This window comes from Myzus persicae, unplaced genomic scaffold (genome assembly GCF_001856785.1).
Source record: "Myzus persicae strain clone G006 unplaced genomic scaffold, MPER_G0061.0, whole genome shotgun sequence".
Taxonomy (NCBI): Eukaryota; Metazoa; Arthropoda; class Insecta; order Hemiptera; family Aphididae; genus Myzus; species Myzus persicae.
This window is the reverse complement of record NW_019104044.1, coordinates 1,243,466-1,266,963: the sequence shown is the minus strand read 5'-3', so window position 1 is coordinate 1,266,963 and position 23,498 is coordinate 1,243,466. Positions and strand designations below refer to the sequence as shown.

General features: G+C 27.4%; 1 protein-coding gene across 1 annotated transcript in view; it reads left to right on the top strand.

Moving 5' to 3' along the window:
• Nucleotides 1-23,250, top strand: part of LOC111037959 (probable G-protein coupled receptor CG31760) — a 110,098-nt gene extending 86,848 nt beyond the window's left edge. Inside the window, exons 6-13 of the mRNA XM_022320837.1 lie at nucleotides 17-217; nucleotides 7,466-7,534; nucleotides 7,710-7,819; nucleotides 15,393-15,607; nucleotides 16,470-16,608; nucleotides 18,385-18,490; nucleotides 19,049-19,234; nucleotides 22,767-23,250. Of these exons, the coding sequence (XP_022176529.1) occupies nucleotides 17-217; nucleotides 7,466-7,534; nucleotides 7,710-7,819; nucleotides 15,393-15,607; nucleotides 16,470-16,608; nucleotides 18,385-18,490; nucleotides 19,049-19,234; nucleotides 22,767-23,048 (1,308 nt within the window). The 3' untranslated portion in view covers nucleotides 23,049-23,250. The remainder of the gene's footprint in view (nucleotides 1-16; nucleotides 218-7,465; nucleotides 7,535-7,709; nucleotides 7,820-15,392; nucleotides 15,608-16,469; nucleotides 16,609-18,384; nucleotides 18,491-19,048; nucleotides 19,235-22,766) is intronic.
• Nucleotides 23,251-23,498: the final 248 nt, after the last annotated feature.

Sequence of the window (23,498 nt, the reverse complement as noted above, 5' to 3'; positions counted from 1 at the left end):
TGTTGTTTGCCGACAGGGAAAACCAAACAACTACAGCCAACCCAGCATGTTCGAGTGTTTGCGATGCGCTGAAGGATGCGACGAGTGCATCGACTCCAGTCCCTGTATAGCGTCATTAAACTGGGTACTCCGGACGATTATACTTGTGCTGTCGCTGGTCATTATCGGATGCCTTCCGCTGGTCGTGTTCTTCACCTGGAAATACGGACACCTAAAAGTAATCTAGTGATGATAATAATAATAATAATAATAATAATATATTTATTGCAATTTAAAGAAATAACACACAAATATGAACATTTTAGAGAAATAAAATGTTTAAATTTGAACACAAATTAATTAGTGCATTGCGCGCACATTGTTTAATAATAGTATGACATCGTTATTATATTTATTATAATTATTGGCCGGCTCATACTCATTGACTACGTATAGACTGCACCTTAGCCATTACTGGTACGCTTATACTATTGCAATGGTGGTTTATCTTGCTGGAGTAGTGTGAAAAATACGGCTCTGGGTCAATCGACGGACAACCAAAATGCCGACAAGATATTTAATCTCACTTTCAATCTATATTCTTATTTTAAAAATCTGTCCATAATGTATATTATTGACTATGTTGACAATACATTTTTTTTATAAAACTGTACAGTTATAATATTTAATAATGATGAAAATCGTCTTATAATAAATGGTAATGACTAATTAAATATAATTTAAGGGGGAACTTATGTCATTTATTGCTCAACATTTTGAAAATTGGAACATATCTATCTTGTTTAATAAAATAAATACAAACAATGATGTGGTTCAAACCGAATTATCGGAGATTAGAACGTTATAGAAATACATTTTTGAAATAAGAATATAACTAAATTAAAAGTGAAATTAAATACCTTGTCGGTATTTTGGTTGTCGGTCGATTGACCCTGACACTTCCGAAAAATACATACGAATATTAACATATTATTTAAATTTACACAGATTGAATATTTACATGAATATATATATATTTAAAGGTTTCAAATTGAAATACATAATATAAATTATATACACGTAGCTCGAAGACGGTAAATGGACGCGAAACATTGGAATAATAATAGAACTCTTTGTTCTAATGCTTATCATTCAGAGTATTTAAATTACTTTCTTTACATTTGCTAATGTACTGTTAATATTATTATCCGATTGTACTTATGTATCACAAATCACAATGTCACAAGACGTGAGATTCTCATTATGTACAATATCATGTCGATATTAATAATTGGAAACACCGGGGATGTGGTAAAAACAGTTAGATTGTAGTTTATCAACATTTTCATGGTGATAGCAGGTGAACGCATGTTCGTGAATATACCATTCAAATATGAGTGAGATGTTACACACGCTCGCATATTTTGCAGTTTGAAGAGTATAATGTTTATAGTTATTTTTTAGATTTTGAATGTATGTTCAATGCACTTATATTATAATAATTTGTGTGTTTTTTTTTCTTTCATCCGTCATCCCCATTTAAAACAGTACAAAGCGTCTCTCTTCAACTATAATATCTTTTTTGGCAATGAAGTGAGTGAAGTGAAAAAATCCCTGTCTTTTTAATAATAATTTAGAAAAACCGAGATTTTTACGAAACACCAGTCTTTTACATAATAATATGATGTTGTTATTTCGTAGTTATTTATAGTCACATGTTCCTAACTTGAGGGATACCTTTGTTGGACCTAGTTCGATGATCAAGATAACTTCTTTGTAATGTCATTCTTTCAATTATAGGTTTTTCAAAAGCCGACTCTGTGTTGACTGTTCTAATTAATTTCGAGCTGGAGTTGTGAGATGCATTCAATAAATTAAGTGAAGGACACCATAACGAAATGCTTCGTTTTAGCGCACTCTGTGAACTATAATATATTACATTGGAAAGTCTCGTTTATCATTGATATTCAAGTGCTGACATATTGTAGTTTGTTTCGCGTAGAGATAATGACGTATGTTGATGTAATGAATAAAACTCTTTAATGCAGAACTCGTACATTTCAGTCCGTGATTAGTAGTATTCTAAAATCAAGTTCAACATAATTTCAAATATCCATTAGTGCAATATAATATAACTTAGTCTTAATATTATGAGTTTATACGATTATAGTTATGATTTTTATATTTTATAAGTTATCGACAGTATTGAATGTAACTATGTAAGCCTAATAGGTTTGTTGCGGCTGGTACGCCCGACAAAGTATTGCTCAAGGAGATTACCAACAGTATAGGACTAAAATATGGATGATAAATAACAAGCGAATAATATGACAAATAATTGAATAATATTGAAAATAATTGAAAATAATACATACGAGGCCTTAACCTATGTTAGTAATAATATGGTCACACCCGACCACGGTAAATACCTACAATAATATAATAAATAGATCACAAGCGATCGTTATAATAATTTAACTAATACATCAATAACAAAAAAAATCATATGTAGAATGAATGATAGTACGACCTGATAACATGTACTGGGTAGTGCTGTGTATGTCGTGGTGGAACAGCTGCACCAATTACGTAATGCGACGTTTTGATAATGACTTGCAGTCGATGGTAATAATGTTTTTGCAAATAAGATGAGTCGCGTTGCGCACTTTGCGGACGAGCGATGATCATTTATAATAAACTTTTAACTTACGCACTGCGACGAGGGACGGGCGATGATCATATGTTTACGTACGTACGACGAAGTTTTGCACGGTAGACATATAATAGTGCAACAACAAAGCGGCAACGGACGACACGCACAGGTCGTCGCGGCTACTACACCGGTACTAGAGAAGCGTATGCTGGGTCACCACCGCCGAGACCGGTCGGCCGACAGATAAGCTTATCGGGCCTTTGGTGGTGGACACGGCGTGCAGGTGCAAACGTTGATTGTGGCGTCAACAAGGTTAAATATCTAGCAAGATGAATGAGAAATCTAAATTTAATAAGAGATGGTAAAATGAAGGCAAATAAATTCAACAAAATATTTTCTTAATTGTTCCGTTATTTTCAATTATATTTTGGTTCAAGAATACCCTCAAAAAATATATATTGTATATTTATTTATGGCAGCTACCTTTCAATTTGTTTTTTTTTTTATTAAATTTACTTTTTCTTTGTTTGTACATTTTAATCTTAACAAAAAATAGTTTCTTGATAAATGATTGATTTTTATATTAACCTTTTAACTTGGTAAATTTAAATAAGGCACAATACAATCATGCAAATTACCTGATTAGAGACTAGCTTTCATTTAATTGTTAACCGTGTTATCCAAATTCTCTTAATGTATTTGGTTGGCTTCAGTACAGTTTCAATGAAAATCTTGAGCATGTATTTATTATAATATTATAATATGAAACTCATAGTTAACATTTTTAGAATTAAAAATATACGGGCTTTTGAATATGCTTTCATATTTATTATTCTAAGTGAACTAATTGATTAATATTATGTATCATTAACGACGATTATTTAAATACAAAACTAAACGTAGTATAAACTAAAGATAAATTTCAATTTTAGATTTTGTACATATTAGATGTTGTTTTTATTATCTTTTTGAATGAATACAATAGGCGAACATAATAAAGTCTATATTTAAATGTTATTTATAGGTCATCAATATTTATGATGAAAGGATTTTAAATTTTGTGAAAAGTATACTAGACAATTTGTATTTGTGATAGTCAACTTGAATATTTCAACTCACCAATTTTAAAATATGTGTATGACATAAAATATATGTCTATCACACTTGTCTCAAACAGTGTGTGGTGTGACTGAATGTTTACAGAAGACTAAAGTTTATTTGCCCATTTAAAAGTAATTTATTTCACATGTAAATGTATGTGATTTTCAATTTTCTAATATTTCAATTGGCAGAAATTTATTTTGTATACGTATGATTCGAGAAGTGCGATGTGTGTGAATCTCTCAATCTCATTAACCTTAAATGTTTAGTGATTTCAATACCCAGAAAGATGTTTTATCAGATACTTGATTGTTACACAAATTCACAGAATTATTATAAATATTATAATTTACGATCATATTGTTAAGTACCCGTAAAACAGTTAATTCAAGTGATGATTCAACTAAGATTTCTAGTTGGATAACAATATACAATGAACATCTTATGAATTTCAGACATCATTGTCGACTTAGATAAAAGTTTTAACTATGAAGTATCAGAGTATTACATTAAATACGAGCACTCTGAAAAACTATAGATCAAAAAAAAAAAAATTATTTTAACTATCCGAACTTTCTGAATTAATATTTCATAATGAATAGCTATACAAAGTCGTTTGGAAAGAGATAATATGATTTTGGATTAGTACCTACATATTATTATAATGGATATAAAAAAGTTGTAATTAGATAAAAAAAACAAAATATTTAAATAAGGTTATCAACAATTTGACTAAATATAAAAAAACTAATTGTACGGTCTTCATATTTTAGAATAAAACATACATTATTTATAATATGAGGAAAAAAATACGTTTTCAAACTGAATAGATTTATAAAAAAAATTTTGAAAATAAAACATTTGAATATTATGTTATTTTTTAGCACTGTTACTAATAAAATATTTATTACAACATTGCAAAGCGGTATATCAACAAGTGATGTATCTTTTTACATATTATGAAGATTTATAATTATGATACATCACATTATTATTGTAATGTGTACTCTGTACGTACTATATTTCTTATTTCCATCAAATTTGTATATATCTGTTAAAATAAACGATGCTGCATGTGGGCTATGCCATGTGCACAACAGTTCGGCTCCTATACGAGTATGTAGTGGTTTACCAAGAAAAAAAAATGTGCACGTACTATAATATATGTTCACAATCAAATCAGTAATTACAGTAGATTATGTAAATTTTTGGATACAAAAAACAAATATTTATGCAATAACTTACAAAAGCTTGAATTGAATTATATATAAATGAATTAAAATGATGTTAGACATACTTACATGATTGTAAATAGTAGTCGATTACTTGATAGTAGATATACATAGGTACATTACTGCTTTGTTATTAAATGCTAAATAAGTTATTTTCTTGAGAATATCGATCTAAATGCACCTCCTCCATCAAAGCTGAAGGTCATACACAGAAACTGGCGATGAAAGTATTTTGTGGTAACATTGATAATTTTTATGATCACGTGCTCAGAGTTGTATTTATATTCTTTTTGGAATTTTTCTAATAAAGGAAAAAAATTTCCATTTATGTGAAATTTAAAAAACATAATAATATAATAATATGATAAACTAATATTGACTTTATCTATAGTCATTATTTTAAAATGGTGTATTCTAAAAAAAACTCAATACCAAGTTAAGAGTAAGTGTCAATTATTAACATTACATTATGATTATAATTAATTACCAATAACTTTTTGACAGGAAATCGTTACTATAATACTCAAATTCCAATAGAATTTTCAACAGTTTTTATAGTTATTTAAATTCTAAAACATTCATGGTTAAACGAATTTGTCACTTATTAAATTGATTACCTATACAAATTTATTTTAGTAGAAGATGTTTATTTTTAAGGGGATGAGTGATAACATAATCTGGCTGTATGCGTATTTCCATTTAATGTATTTTGTGAAATTTCAACAAAAATACATCAGACTAGAATATCTTATCATCTAATTAGGTACTTCACATTTATTGTGTATAAAAATTATATGTACTACCTATGAAATATGTAAAGTACATATTAAAAAAATTAATCACGTTTAACTTTTGAAAAGTTTTCTATTTGAAAAAAAAAGCCAAGAATTCGATGTTTAAGATCAATGAAAATAGACTTTTGGGTAGGTACCTTTAGTTTCAGAACATATTTTGTTAACGTTTCTCTTGCATTAGACATTAAAAGACTCATTGTTCTCTTACATGGAATGTATGAAAATTCAAATATATTAAACTATACATATCGATAGTTGTATTATTCAAAATATATTTTATATTATATTAATGTTGTATAAACAATATCCAATGCACTTCTAAGTATTTGACAAACAATGTATATGTTAAAAAAATGATAGTACCTACTATATCTACTCGAATACGTTTTTATACGAAAATGTATACTTTAATAGGTACTGAAGTTTTAATATTATGATTTGAAAAATAAAAACGCGACCATGCGTTAAAGCACACTGTTCGTAGCTTTTATTCTTACAAAAATTATTAAAGGAGCCTGCTTGTGTGTCTTTATTAAGGGGCAATATTTAGGCAACATATAATTTCCTTGCTGCTGCCCACGGCATTTGTGTTACTCGTCAATGATGATTAGTAAGGCACGGATGATGTAGTAGTTAAGACATCTAAAAATTGATTGCAGTATTGCACTAAAAAAAATGGAGCTTAGAAAATTGCAATTTCATTATTTTTACTAATTAATTTTACAAATATATATGTGTTACATTGAACTATAAGGTTCTTTTTTTTAATTTTAAAATTGAAATGTTATTTTTGTTTCTGAACAAAATGTTTCTTTTGATAATTTTATGAAACCGTTTAAAAAGTATTATAAATGTGAAATTCCATAAAAAAATAGCTAAAATAGTATTGAAAATGAGTAAAATTAATAAAAATACCATATTTACAACTAAACTGTAAAAATGTAAAAATTGTAAAAAATCACACTTAAAAATTTTTAGATTTTCATTCGTACTTGCACACAACGCATTTGAAACTTACTTATCAATAAATCGGTGCAGGAAAAGAAAGTTGCAAATTCAACAATATCAGAGTCCTAATCATTAGTGCGTGTGTAATTATACCTGGTACCCGACAATCTATGCACACGATGCACATACACACGTCGTGTCAACTGCACATCCGATCAAAAGCGTTATTTTTTGTTCAAAACACAATTCACAATGAAACCTCTCCGGCATTGTAGAATGGTCTGATTCGATTAATTTTAGAAAGAGGATAATGATTTTCTACAGGGTGAATTGAACAAACTTAGTTAAAATAACAAAAGCTTGTGAAAAATTGTGAAAATGTGAAGTATTAAAAATATTACTCCGTAGTTAAGAAATATAATTTTTAAAATCCAAGTCCGATGTAAGAAGTGTTTCTCTTAAAAGAAAAAAAAAATATCGAAATCAGATCACTATGTATGTTTTTGAGCAAAAAAAAAGGTCACGTGCAGGCCCTTCTTTATCATTGTTTAATATTAATTATTTGACGGGTATTACGTTGTGTTTGACTTATAAATAAAATACATCTGGGTAAGCGTTTTCACGTTTGCAATGTAAAAAAAAAGGTAACTAATTATAATTCTTCTATATTTAAAGTAATTGTAACCATCTGACTTAACTTTTATATGCTTAAATAATAGTAAACGATTCTTGATAATGTATAATTTTTAATATTGTAGGTTGTTCGAGCAGCTAGTCCGGCATTGCTCAGAGTTATTGCACTTGGAGCGTTCTTCATTTATGCCACTGTAAGTCCTGTAAAATTTAATCATATCATTCACAATAATCTTTGTACCTCAAGGCAAAGTAAACTGTATTGTGCGATAAATCAAATGTTATATCACTTTAAAGTTTAAATAAATCTATCTGTCTAGCTCAATCTACAGCTGCCTATAGTTAATAATTACATAATTGCATTTACAGATGATTGTGATGTATCCAAAACCAAATGTGATTACTTGTATTGCTCGAGTCTGGCTTCGAGAAATCGGATTCTCACTCACCTATGGAGCTTTAATGCTAAAAACCTGGAGGTAAGTGTAGTAGTATTTTAAAAACGAATTCAATTATGATATTAATAGCTTTAGTGTGTAACGGTTTATAACTATAATCGTGGAATACAATTTAAGCACATTCAATTGTGACGGATAGAAATCTTGAAATAAATTTAATAAATCTGCTCATTGTTCATGTTTCTTACTAATACCTCGATTGCTTACGTATACCCATGTTAATATACCAAGTACATATTACTAAGACATCTGAAATAAACGTATTTAACTTAAACCTATTGGTAGCAGATTTAATAAAATATATTAGATGAAATAATTAAAAAAGGAAAGTGTTCATATTATAATCAAAGTAAATAATAATGTATTGGCAAAACCAAATTAACTATTCAAGACCACGATTATTATAGTGTCGGTAAAATTGATTCGGCTTTATAGGTTTAATGACTCGTGCTATTTGTTTTTTGATCCTGTGTTTGTAATGTTATTAAATAAGCACGAAAGTAAATATATTGCATTATACAGATTTACAATATTCTGTATGACCCATTAATAAAGTTTACTGTTAAATTTGATTCCTGAAGTTCGAATAAAAAGAATTTGTATTTGTAAAGTAAAAGTTCACAGGTGGATTCGTGCATACGTTTTTGAGAACTTTGTAAATGGTAAAGTTTGGTCTAAAAGTTATTTATACTAAAATGTCTAAGACTTGCTACTGAAAACGGATATTTTTTTAACTTTCATATTAATAATTCTGTCGTTAAATAATATACGCTTTTAATATATAATATTACCATACATCAAACAATAGATGAATATTATTATTTTTAAAATACTTTAATTTGCTATAAGGTATTTTAAAATTAGCATATAAATACAACTACAAATGTTTGTATTATTTTGTGAGTGATTGTATGTTACGTTTTAGTATTTAATATAATTAATTTAAAATTATATTTTTACTTAGATATTACATTGTAAGTTAACTTACTGAAACAAAAGTATTTTTATAATAGATCTAGTACATTGATCATACCTTATGCAATTATAGTCTTCATAAATAAACCGGAGAAGTCGGTCTGCTGTATAGTTCATTTTCAGTTGACATTAACGTTGAATAAGTCACTGTAATCATAAATCATTGCATACAAAACGATTTTCAGCTAGTGAGTATTGGGCCAGCCACTATTTTTAAGGATAATTCAGAATACATTTACATAACTATTGGTAATACGTAATGATAAACTAATTTGTTCACAAACACATTGTATTATTATAATTATAACCCATAGGTTACTATGTTATATTCATTTTATTTGTAAAAAAAAAGAACAAACCCAAAAACAATGAGATTATGTTCATACAATGTACACTATAATGTAAAGATCGATAAAGAGAGATCATTGTAACGTTACGCATAAACATAAATAATAATAATTGGGAATAATGGGGAATAATTGGGAAATGGTTCAAAGAGTTTAGACATTAGATAGATATTACATTAAAAGTAATCCGGTGTGCAATTGTCGGAGAATCGATTTGAATAATTTTGACACTGGATGGAAATCCAAGACTATAAGTAGATAAGATTCATGTAATTCAAGCATGGTATACTCGCGTGTAGGGCAAAAGGCTTAAAGTCTAGACGCAATCACGTGACGAGACCAATGGACGAATGTTTATGTCGTTCTGAAACCAGATATTTTTCCTTGTAAACTCAAAAATTGGTTCTGTAACAATTATACAAAGGAATGAGTGCCAAGGAATAATATCCTTGAATTGGAATAGCCAATAGGTTAGGTATCTGTTCTTACTTTGGATACTATCTTTTTGCTAACCTTTTTCAAAAAGGGTAGACAAGGAATTAGTTAAGACACAAATTGAAAAATTATGCGTTAAAAGGAAGATAATAGTTGTTAAATATGATGGAGATGTTTTAATTTGAGGAAAATAATGTATTTGTGAAAAGCGTTTGGACAGAAGACAGAATGTTTGAATAAAAAATCTACAGTTACAGCAGTATTTGTTACACTTTTTGTCTCACAAAATATCTATTTTAGTTTCTTGGTGGGGCGATGAATGTATTGGTTTTTTGTGTCTGTCACCACTTTTTAAAGCAGAAAAACTGTTTCCGACCACGACGCCCACGAGTTAGATCTTATTGGTACTACAGTGAATCAAAAGTAAAACATTTTATAAGAAAATGACAAAAACCAATTCGAAGTTAACACAAAACCGATGTTTTCAACAAAATAAATTTATTTATTTTTATTATAATTTATGGATTATTTAAATTTTTGCATAAAGTATTGTATTTGTATATGTCATTGTGTGTAAACAGTATATTGATACATTTTAAAAATTGTATGTACCACGAATACTATAGGAAGTTACAAAAAAATTACCAAAAATTATTATTTATTGTGTAAATAATGTATAATTTTGTCCAAAATTGAACTTAATATGTGTTAAAAACTGAGTCTATACATATTTTTTTATTTTCAAGCTAAAAATTGAATTATTTAAGGGTACAATGAAATAATTAATATTAAATATTAAACATTTAATCTTACATTAAATATTTTCAACACTTAGCTGTGAAATAATTTTCAATTGTTTGTGATTTTGTCAAAATGTTAACTTCACGTTTTTCATTAATATTTTTTTTCCCATTGCCCTTAGAAAGCACCGGGAATGGGATTTTTACTTTTGAACCCCCTCCCCCTCTCCCTCTTCCCCTAACCCCAGAAATACCAACTCGGTTAAATTTCCCGAAAGAAATCTTCCCGGAAAATGTTGATAGTGAAGAAAAATATAAAATGCACATCGTTGTAAAATCAATACACTAGTTGCTCTCCTCAGAATCTAATATTGTGCAGGCACTACATAGTGTATGTAAAGCAGTTACTCAAGCATCCACAAATTATAATGTATTAAAAAAATGAGTTGATATTGGTTAGAACAAAAGTAATTTAATTTGTAAGCCGTTCCTTTATAAATTAGATAGGCCAATACCAGTTGAACAAATATAACAACTAAAAGTACATTTTTATCACCATCGGAACAAAACTGTACATACGCAATGTCCATTGTCTATATAAAAAAGTATATGATACTAACATAACTATATTTTATTATTATAATCATAGGCACCATCGTAAGTTCGCAACATATATTTTTTTATACATTATAATATTATTCTGTAGGTGTTTTTTTTCTCGATAAATGAATAACCACCATAGTCTATAACTGTGATCTACAGCCAATGGCTATGTTTGCCAAATCTTCAATGTTAATTGAAATTGGCCATCTGGGTAGTTGCCAAATTGGATATTCGTTGTACTAAGAAAAAACGCCCTCCAAATATTTCTAACATGCTACCGGATTGACTTTGAATTTATAGAAATTATTACAATAAAATTTCTAGAAAAAAAAATTATCATGTTTTGTCGAATTTTACCACATCAACAAGTTTGATAACACTGCTGTTATATGATTTTGTATCTTTACGATAAATTCTAATTTGTATTAATACATGTAAATAATACACTTAAAAAAACCACAAATACTGTTTTTATAATTTGAATAAAAATAAATTCGTTCAAAAGCAAATTTTTTTTTCATTAAATTAATTAAATACATTAGCATTATCTTATTCAACTATACCTTTAAAAAATATTAATTAATCTAAAACTGTTTTCCTGTCATTTCGTTGCTACTTATTCGAAAACATATTAATTCTACACACTTGGATCATTATCGCTTAGATGATCATTTCCTGAACCCAATGAAATTTTCAAAATATTGAGACAAATGTTTAGCTACTGAGTACCTAACCTAAAATAGGTTTTTGGTTATTTTTTTATTTATTTTTTTTTTCGAAATATTATTTAAAAAAACGTAGGATTGGTCAAAAACAACAATAACCTTGAAAATGTGAATAGAAAATTCAAAATTTTAAGAATACATAGAAATACAATAAGTTAACACCTATAAATATTGTGTGACTCAAAATGTATTGATTTTCACATAATTATATAGTTATTTATTGTTGGTGTATGGTGAGGAGTAACAATAGAAAATAAAGTAAACTGAAGTTGTGTATTATTGGATATTAAATTATTAGGCCTTGTTATCGAACGTAATATCCAATTTGAAATAATAAATTTTTAAATTTCTATCAAAACTTTGTAAAATGAAACGATAAAGAGTATCACTATTTGATATGGCGTTCTAATTTTAATAGTACCTAACTTTTAAATAGGTAACGTATTTCATAAATTCATCATTGCTCGTTCATGTTATTATACAATCTGTATAACAGTTGGTTATATTAGTAACTTATTTTATGTCTGCTTAATGATTAATAGTACTGTGGAGGTACTAAACTGTAAATGATAATATTATAAAGTTCCATTTCACCATTTGCACTACTATTTCAAACACATAAATATGAATGTAAATCAATCCTTTGTATCAATGACATTTTACTATCAAAGTAACACAATGCAGTATCACAAATTAATTGTTCGTTTTAAAATATGACTTTAATATTACAATCTATTGTATTATTGCTAAAAACAATGCCTGCCACTTAAATTTTTTACATTCCAATGATTTAATTCACCAAGTACGCTAACCCTTATATTTTTCACTCACTTTTAAAAATCTATATTTTATCAAAAATCCAATTTTTTAAATTTTTAACAATATTTTATAAAATACTTAGATTTTAAATACAATTTAATCTTATTATTTAAGTAATAAATGAATTTTCTGAGGGTAAATTGTTAAGAACGTGATCTAGATTTGCATCTAAAAATATCTTAACAGAAATTTCCTTGAGTAGTTCCTAAATTACATAAGTTATTAAACTTTATGAATAATGGATAATAATTCTTAATAACGGGTTGACATAGAAATATAGAATATAAAAAATATTATCAACTATGTAACATTTTGTCTAAATTAATTTAATTTTTTGCATTTAACTCATACACATTTTAATACTAATTACAGTATGTCACGAGTTCAAAATATTAAAAATAATAACTAATTCAAATTATCATACATATTACCATATTATTAAATAACCATATATTCGAAAACTATTATCAAGTTCTACAACTCAGAAACTAGTAGGAAACTACTTGTTCAAATTTCGATTTAGAAAATAGAGACCATTAACATATTTGAATAAAACATCATATTTGATAGTTTACAATAAATAAGTGGGATATTTGATGCATAAAAAAAGTTTGAATTGACACAAGACACATAATTGATTAGGGATATTATGATATTTTTTTTTTATATGTAAGCTTAAAAATTTAAAAAATAAACAGAATTTGAACCAATGTAAGGAAACTTAGGAAACTTATTGTTACTTGTTATCAGTAAGGAACTTGGAGGTGAGCATGTCTCATGAATTAGCCTGTATAGGCATTAAGGCATAATATACTATATCGTTAGTAAAACAATTTCTAACACACTTTGACACTGCGAAAAATCATCCTTAAAAATTCCTATAGTATGTATAACAACCAGATTGGATATGATTAAATCCATTGTTTTTTAAATTTTATTTATGAGATCAAGGATAGACAATTAATCCTGTTAAAGCCTTCTGAATTAAATTTTATCTGATTCATTTTATCTTCTACCTTGCAATTCCAACTTTAGTAATTACTGACAGGTAGTAGTACCTATATTGATAAATATACAATTTTTTTTTTTTGTTAAAAAGGTACACTGTACATTGGGTACCCTGGTGACATGTTCCATTGGGCTTAACGATATATTTTAAATTATATTCAAATAAAAATGGTGATTGATCAGCTAAATATTAAATTAGTTTGTATATTAATCCCATTTTTAATATAAATATAATATGTATTTTGTATTCAACATTTGTAATTCATAAAAACATACAAAATTAATTAACTATTGTTAAATATTGTTAGCCTATGAAACATATTTTGTACATTTGCTTAAATTAGTAAATGAAACTTTGAAATAATTGTTTTCTTCTGGAAAAATGTTCTGCTCACTAGTCATGTAAGATTAAAAATTATCATATATTTCTAATTTTTCTGTAATAGTCCTATAATATTGAATCACTTTCAATCTCATAATACAAATTCCTCAATATACGTATATAATATATAGGTTATAGTGTTATACAATAATTTAATCGATGTTGCAGTCGTATTGATTATTATGCTTCGGCTGGCCGCAATTACACTATAATACAATTTTGTAATAATTATTAGTGTTAACACTATTCAATTGTTGTACTTGATTTCGAGAATCCGAACGTTCATCAGAAAATTAACAATTAGATAAATCAAAACTCGATAACCTACCTAACTCGATAGGCAAATAATATTTATTTTTCTTAGGAGAAAACGAAAAATTAATTACTTGTGTATAAACTTACAACATATGAATAAATTATTCATTAAAATAACTTGTAATAATACATATTTAACGTATATTACTTACCACTAACGACGTGTTTACATCCAATTTATCGAATAAAATACTAAAACTTCCTCAGCAAATCCATACATTTATTGTGTAATATAAACACAGATAGACATGTAATTATAAATTAAATATGAACAATCCAATTACAAAATGTTGAATAAATTATTTTTTCAATATATGTGTTTACAATATTTATGCTATTGGGTACGAATTTTTATTTTACATCATTTGAAAATAATGTTACTATATTAGGTACCTAAATAAGAGGTTTTGCGTTTTCTGAGTATATTAAAATATAGGTACAAGAATTTTATTTTGAAATGTATGCACTTAGTACAAATAAATATAACTTTTTGTACTTAATTACATTGGAAAATAGTGCGTGTGATTGTCAATTTTACGTTCAGAAGAATCTATTTTTAATATCAGATGAAATTGACTTATGATAAAATTTAAAGGTCAGAATATTATCTAGTCCCGAGTTGGTTTATGATTTAGATGTTGAAGCAAGTTATGAGAATTTGAAAAATCATTTTTTTTTTAATTTGTCGCTGTATAACCTATATACAAATTTAAAAAAAAAGAATTTAAATATTTATTTTTTTATTATCATTAAGACCGATTAACCAGGCATGTCCAATCTTTTTTTCTTCAATGATGAAGTTATACAAGATCCCCTAGTTAACACTTTAACACTGCTCATTAAAATATGTACCTAATCATTTATTAATATTGTGATAAAACCAAAGCGAACAGTAATATTATCCGAAATATAATTAAAACATAATACTAAGATTCTCCATAAATAGCTCACATTTGTTGCCATGAACAGTGATAATTTCCAATTAAAAATATTTTCTAAACGTAATAATTTATTGTTGTTTTAAAATTAAAAAACACTGTTGCCTCCATTGGCCTATATGCATCATTTAAATAGTTGGCAATTTATCCTGCAGCTTTTCATATCTAAAAACATTTGATAATAATAGATTATTGTTTTTTTTTTTATTATTCTTCACGGAAATAAGTTCTACACTAGTTAAATTAATTTGTACATGATTTATTATGTGCACGATTAGTACATATGTTTTTTAATTCATGTTCATAGGATATCAGTAATATTCAGGGTGAGATCAGCAAAAGTCGTTAAAATCACCGACAAGGACTTACTAAAGAGACTTGGTCTAATGATGGCGGTAGTTGGCTTGATAATGCTGATAAGAACTCTGGTCAACCCACCATATGTTATAGTAGGTAGAACTGCAGATAATTTGAAAACAGATCTGTGTCCAACTGGATGGTGGGATAGATTCTTCTCAATACGTAAGTACCAAGGTTTTAAGATCTTATTTTACATTAAAAAAATTTGTATATTTGATATTTTGATGTATTGTCATGCATTTTGTGAATAAAAAAAAAAAGAAAAGTTATTTGCCTGAATATTAGTTGAACTACAAACGCATAATGTAAAAAATGGCCCAGCCTATGAAAAATAAATAATGTTAATAATATTATAATGTATTTATGTCAATTATTAGTATTAATAATTTACTTTATTATACATTATTAAATTAAAATTGTTTAACTCCACTCCCTTTATCGCACCTTTGTCTGCCTTCAACTACATTCATAATTTAACTCCACACCATTCGATGCTTCACGCTAATGAGGACTCTATAACTCTGTGCAATTTTGAATTAATTATTTCAACTAGACAGTAACTATTAATTATTATTTAATAATTGCATAGCTTGTTTTTCCTTATACTTAACAGATGTATCTGTTCTTTGCTACTCTTTGGGTACCTCTTAAAAAACTGATTCATATTTGAATAATAAAATACAAAAATATATTTTTAGAATATAATGCTTATATGAATGTTTGATGTTTTAAGTATTATTGCAAAAAAATACAATTGATTTTGGTTAAAACTGGTTTTGCTTAATATCTCCGAATTCCTATTTCTCTGGTACGTCGTTATATTTTTGCTTTTTGATAACCTTTTACAACTTAATTTTATGAATTAAGATCCCCAAGTAATATCTAGATCGATTTCGCTACCATAAGCTATCTTCAATGTTGAAGATTGTATCTTTTATTACTATTCTAGAAGGCAGTGGCATACATACAAAAATAAAGATGATTCATAATTCATAATATTATTATGTTTTTTTTTTTTTTTTAGTGGAAGTCTTATTTTTAGTTTGGGGTATTCGTCTATGTATTGTTGTGCGGAAAGCACCATCAGAATTCAACGAGAGTCGATTCATGTCAATGGCCATTTACAATGAATTCATTCTCTCAGTGTTCCTTAATGTATCAATGTAAGTTGAATAATGTATTAAAATAATTATGAATTTTAATTGCATTCAAAGTTAATATATTATATAAATATTGTAAGTAAGTATACATTCACAACAAGTAAAATTAAATCTCCTGACATTTATTACAAATTAATTTTGAATGGTATTCTATTATATTTGATTATACAATGCAACATGTGTTATATTTTATTCCGTCATGAAGAAACAAGTTGATAAAATATAAAACAATAAATTATGATATTTTAATTTAGAGTTTTGGTAATGGTTTGTACACAGCAAACGGTTTTGGATAAAAAAGAATATGAAGAGAAATGTGAATCATATATGGTTATAACTTACAGACTTATTGAATAAGACCTTATAATAAGCTATAAAATACAGACATAAGAAGTGAAGATAACGGCTGGTATAATATCGCCTTTTTTAACGCTTGGTTGAATGGTACACGTTTTTTTACAAGATCGAGATGAAACGTTTGGTATTAGACAAACGGGCTATCCAATAGGGAAGTCCTACTAACCTAAACCTTAGCTGAAGAGTAAAGTTTTAAGTATTTCGAAAAGAAAAGTTTTCGGATAAACTAAAATTAAGTAATACTTATTTACTATTATACCGCTGGTACCAATTGTAGTTTAACACATAAATTACATATGTATACATACCACGCGTTATCTTCTTCAATATACGATCAGTAAACAAACACTATATTGGGAAGTATGCGATCTATAGGGTAAATAGTTATTGACCTACTCATCTGGGGCGACCTCTGTGAAATTAATATGTGAAAGCCAAAATGTTGTTACATGTTGTAAACATATCAATTAGTCAAGCAACTCATCGTATTTATCAAATAATAGTAAAAATAAAACTGCATTATCTAACAAGATGTTAAGGTTTGTATTTCTAAATTAAAATATAGGTAATTTCCGAGTGTAGTGTGTAGTGATCACCAATTTCTCCCAATGGGCTGGCCACATAAGAAAAATATTGTCTTTATGCGGGCCACCAATAATATAAATTCATCTTTTTCCTATTCCATATTTTAAAATTATTGCATTTTAAAATATGGTATATCTTGTTTTTACTATATTTCATAAACAATTATACTTGATTATTATATTAGCAATCTATTAACTTAAAATTATTTTTACAAAAAAACAAATGATTGAATTTTTTTAAGACAAACATAGGGCTCGGGGCCACGGGTTGGTCATAACCGACATATACATACGTCATATTATACAAAATGAAACGAACATGACTATAATATAAGTACCCAACTACACAATATGGTAACTACTAATCAAGTATAAGTGTATTATTAGTAACAAATAAAGTATTTTTGAAGGGTTACACTAAAACATCCAGAAACTATAACAGTTATTGTACAATATCAATTTTTTTTATCAATTTTTTCCCACCATAAATATGTTTAACCGTTTTTACATGCCTTGAAATAAAATTACTTACGTTTTTTTGATTGTTTTTCCTTCCTTTTTCAGTTTAAACATTATATATATATATTATTATATCATTCCACATTCTCACTTATACGCGAGTGCTTGCATCAGTAATTAAATGATGGTATTCGTTTTGCATGAATATAAAGTGAAAATGTTACAACACTTACAAATTTTAAAAGGAGTTGGTGTTGAGGAGAAAATATATAAGAAGATGTTTACCGACATACCATAATAATTATTTAAATGTAGTTTTTGATTTACAGAATAATTTTTTTCATCACGCATATACCAATATTGTTCTTGTTTATTACAGGTTTTTTCTGCAGTCACCGGCTAACCCCGATTTGCAGTATATCATTTTCTTTTGCCATACTCAACTCACAGTGACAACTCTGCTAGGATTTATATTCGCCAGTAAGGTATGTAATTTAAACTGAAACCGAAAAATACTATTGAACATTTGGTAGGCACCATTGCCACGTAAAACATTTATATTAATGAAAGAAATGATGGAAAATAAGTTAGTTGACTTGAAATTAAATAGTTCTATAAAATGTAAAATAAAAAAAAAAATAAAGTAAACATACATATTTGTATTTGATACAATATTATAAGACAACTATTTCCAAGAGATAGTTTATCTGATTTTTATAATTTAATTGAATATTTTGAAATATTGAATTTCTATATGAGTAAACGTATAGTCAGTGAACTGATTAACGCATGGGTATCGCTAGTTTTGTATTTAGCGTTATATTTCACATGTATGCTAGTTAAACATGACTGATTCATAATTTGTTTTTTCTGGTAAATTGCATAAAGTATTAATATTAAAATTTGGTCATAGTTTTAATATTTAAATGTAGGTATACACCACACAAAACAGTATATAATTTTAAATGATCCTTATATGTGCCTTAAAATGCATTACAATTATTTCGTTTTATTAAAATTGTTTAAAATGTTCATATAATTAGGCATATTTAGTGATGAGAGGTGAAGAAGCAAACGATGAAGACGGCCAAATAAAGAGCATTAAAGTGACCGGTGGTAGTAGGATGTTGAGTAAACAGACTAGAAATTCAAACAAAGCTAATAACTCCACATTTTGTGGATTGGAAGAATCTAGTACCGACTTTGTGCTAACGGAAACAGACGCGCAAGTGAGTTTCCTATCTATATTTTCTAACAAATATAAACAACAATAATTGTATTATAGTGTGAACTTTTAATGGTTAAATATTACTTTTAAAGTAAAAAAAATCTGAAATAAACAAAAGTAATCTGATTATAAAAATACCCGAGGCAACAAATTTTGTATGATTCATTTTTTTTTTTGAATATATTACATGATATACTCAAAGATACCTCATCTGTTTAATACAATAAGTCACTATATAACAAAGTCAGGTATAAATACAACTATGTTACAATTACAATACTAGTACAAATTTTTGAAATCATCTAGCGGGAAACGACTTTTAAAGTTTATATTCTAAAATGCAATGGTATACACATTTGTATTTAAAAAAAAATGTAAAAAATACTTTGAAGATTAATTTTTTGAATACAAAAAAAAACTAATTCCAACAACAAATTATTTTGATGATCGTTATCTGAATAACAATATATTGTTTGAACCTTGATCATAATGTAGATAATACGTAAAACATAAGTGTATAACATAGATAATAATATGTTAACTCATGTGTCTGTTCAAAACGTCTACAATTTGTATGCAACAATGATGAATATTAAAACAAAAATCGTAGGTCAACAACCCTTGTAGATTAGTCGCCTTATGACCACGATAATAATCTTGACAACTGTTTCGTATAAATATATTTCTCAAAACATTAGAGTCAAGTCCACGAGACTTCGTTCAACGACTGACCCTATTACACTCGACATTTTTTAACAAAAAAAAAACACTAACATAAGATTATATTTCGCGGTAAAATTCATGTGATAGGTACGTCCTCACGGATGACAGGTGTCAAACTAAAGTATTAAAAAGTTGTAGCCGGGTTGAGGTTTGCAATTTTACCACAAAAATATTGAATTATAACCATAGTGATAGAGTAGTTGGATTCTTCTTATAACATCTAACAGTAGTGAACGGCGAATTTTAAAGTTTAAATCACGCACAAGCAGTACGATAATTGTATAGTGCCTACTATAATGTAAAACTTAATATTTCGTTCTATCTACGAATGTCGTAGGTACTTTATTCTGTTAAGGTTGTCGAAAGGTGGAGGTTTTTTTGAGCATTAACTTAGACCAGTAAGCGAAAGAAAAATAAATATTCTTCCTGAAGTCCAATTTTAATTTTGAAAACATATTTGAATTTGTTAGCTTTTAGTGTTTACTGTTTCGAAGGAAATCAATTTTTCTTTTAACAACACTAAAGTAAAAGTGAACTTTGAAAAAAAAAATATTTGGTACTATACTAATTAAACAATACAACAACAAATTGAAAATCCATATTTTACATAACCTAGAAAAGAAAAAAAAGAATTCAAATATGTTTTGAAAATAAAACAGGCTTTTGTTACTGGATGAATTTATTGATTAACCACTTAATTTAACCCAACCATGATTTAACCATTTCATAGATTTATAACAATACAGTTACAACAACTATAAATATTATTTAAATTAATATTTTAACTTTGTTAACAATTTAGTGCCTAGTTTAATGCTGAATACTGAAATGAAGGAAAGACTTATATTATTTAAAAAAATAAAAATGTTCAACATAATATATAATTAATGTTGTATACAATGTATTATGTCAGGTGAAACGACATTGAATTGTATTTAAGCCACACAAAAACTCACTTTTTTGAATTATTTTGTTTGATATTCATATTTATAAATATTTGATACGCTGAAGCAAATATTTATCATTTAGTACAATGTAATTGAAAAGTTGGAAATCTTGATGTGTTTACTATATTTCGATTTATTTTTCGGGTTGTCTCTCTCGGGTTTGTGGCAATAAATAATGGATTTCTCTATGTTATGCAAAGCCCCAAAAGTGTATAATATATTTTAAAAATATATAAAATATTTTATAATATGTAAAACCAAAGTCTCTCTATCAATGTTTTGTGCCTTTACATTGCACAATGTTATTGACGCATGGTTTTAATTTTTTTTTTTCATTCATTTTTCTGTATCTTCAGTTAAGTTATTTTTAGATCTTTTAAATTTGAACGATGTATACCTATTAAACAATACTAAAAAAAGGAGTTGATCATTCTTCCGAATATCCACAATATGTCTGTCTATTTTATAACATTACATAATTTATCGTTATTATTATTTAATGGAAATTATCATGATAAAATAAAATGTCTCATATTTATTATATAATATTATAGACATATTATAGTTGCTTAGCTACAGTATATTTTAATGATGTTACAATCCCGAGGGAAATCAATAATAATATACTTATTTTCTGAACTACAATTTACGGATAACTAAATATATTATTTTTGTTAGAACTTTTTTATATAATATAATTGTCTTTTCTATAAAAAGAGTTATACAATCTAAAAATTGCTTTTTAGATTTTAATAATGCATCATATAGTTTGAAACATAATTTAGTAATTTTCGAATCGGTAATTCAAAAAAAAAATGTTAAATACTACACTGCCGATGAAAATTAATAATGAAAAACAAATAATAAACTTTATTTTGATTGTAATGTTTATATTTAAAAAAAATCAGGTGCATGAATAAATTAGGAACTCAATTTAAATAAAGCTTTAAATACAAATTATTATTCGAAGACAAGATGTTTTTTTAAACAATCCTAAATCAAAACTTTTTACGGACAATTATTATGTGTACAATAATTTATAAAATAATATGTACTTATAATTTATATGAATAAAACTCGACACCCCGAGCTTAATGAAGTAATATAAATGTTATATTAAAAAAGTAAATATAAAAATAAATATCTGTTTTTTAAATTATTCAAAATAAGATGTATTTTAATTATATAGATATTTTAATGAATATTATTTTTCATTTTCCAAGAAAATAATATCATATATTCCCAACAGAATTCAAATTAAAAAATGTGATGGACCTTCGCTGTCAAGTATGCAAAATATCAAAATCTTAAAAAGTACTTATTATTTAATCTTCAAAATAGTTACAGTCACGTGTTCATAGTATTTATTAAATATCCTTCATCTACGCTGTACATTTACCAGACAAAAACTACACATATATTACCGCATAGATTTTTCAACTTACACGCATTCGCGTGTTCGTTATCTATTCAGAATTTCCAGATATGATAGGATTGATTTTATTTTCTTAAAAATTTCTGAATAATTAATCATTGAGTAAAACAGGATGCAATTAGTGATCACTGATAAGTGATGATTACTAATTATAACGTTATAATAATAAATTATTGTTAAACGAAGTGTTACAGAAAACCACCATTACAATATTATAGGCATAAAGTAGAGTTTTTATTAACGTATTTTCTCACCCCTTGGTACGGTACAAATCTTGTGCGTGATTGACTGACGGCGGACCTAATCTAAGTGGTCGGCCTGTAATACTGCTGTTATATAAGTACCTACTTCGCGTGAATAATAATTTATGTCAATATAAAACATATAAACGTTTTATACTTTAACTCGTTTTTGTTTTCCTGTTTCAGGAAGAATTCGCTCAACTCTTCAAGCAGCTGGACGCACTCAAGGACAAAAACTTGAGGCTTGGCAACCGGCATCTAGCCGAAAAGATATCGGCCATGCAAGAGGTGAGTAAACGCGTCGTCTGGTCTACCAACATCGACAAAAAGCCAGCGGCTGCAGCGGTCGGTGGTTACGCGTTCACCAACCACCACCACGGTTGTAGTCACCCGATTAGCGGTAGTCAAAAATCGTTGGTCGTCAATCAAAATGGCAAGAAACCGTTTACGAAGGAAGTCACCGTGTGATATACATTGTAATGTACTGTAAAGTATATTATTACGTCCACGCTGGTCTATTGCGAGTTGCTACAAAATTAAACCGTTCAGTCGTTCTTGACTTTAATACCGTTTCAATAACCCTAAATATTGTTAAACGATCGGGAAAACAATGAAATAAAATCGTTCTCGCTGCACATGCGAGCGATCTTTGATTGGTTAAGATCTATCCTATTCCGAATATACTTAACACGACACTAATATTTATTGTTATTATTTTATAATGTTATATTGTACTCGTATGTATTTTTTAACGTCGGTGTGCCTAACGAACTAGTCGTGTATCAATCGGTATATTCACACCGCGGGGAATTATAGTTTTCAATTCAATGACTCCTCGGGTACCTCCAGAGAATAGTGTCGATATTTGGTCAGAATTAAATATCAATAAAACCATTTTGAATGTGTTTTTACGTATAC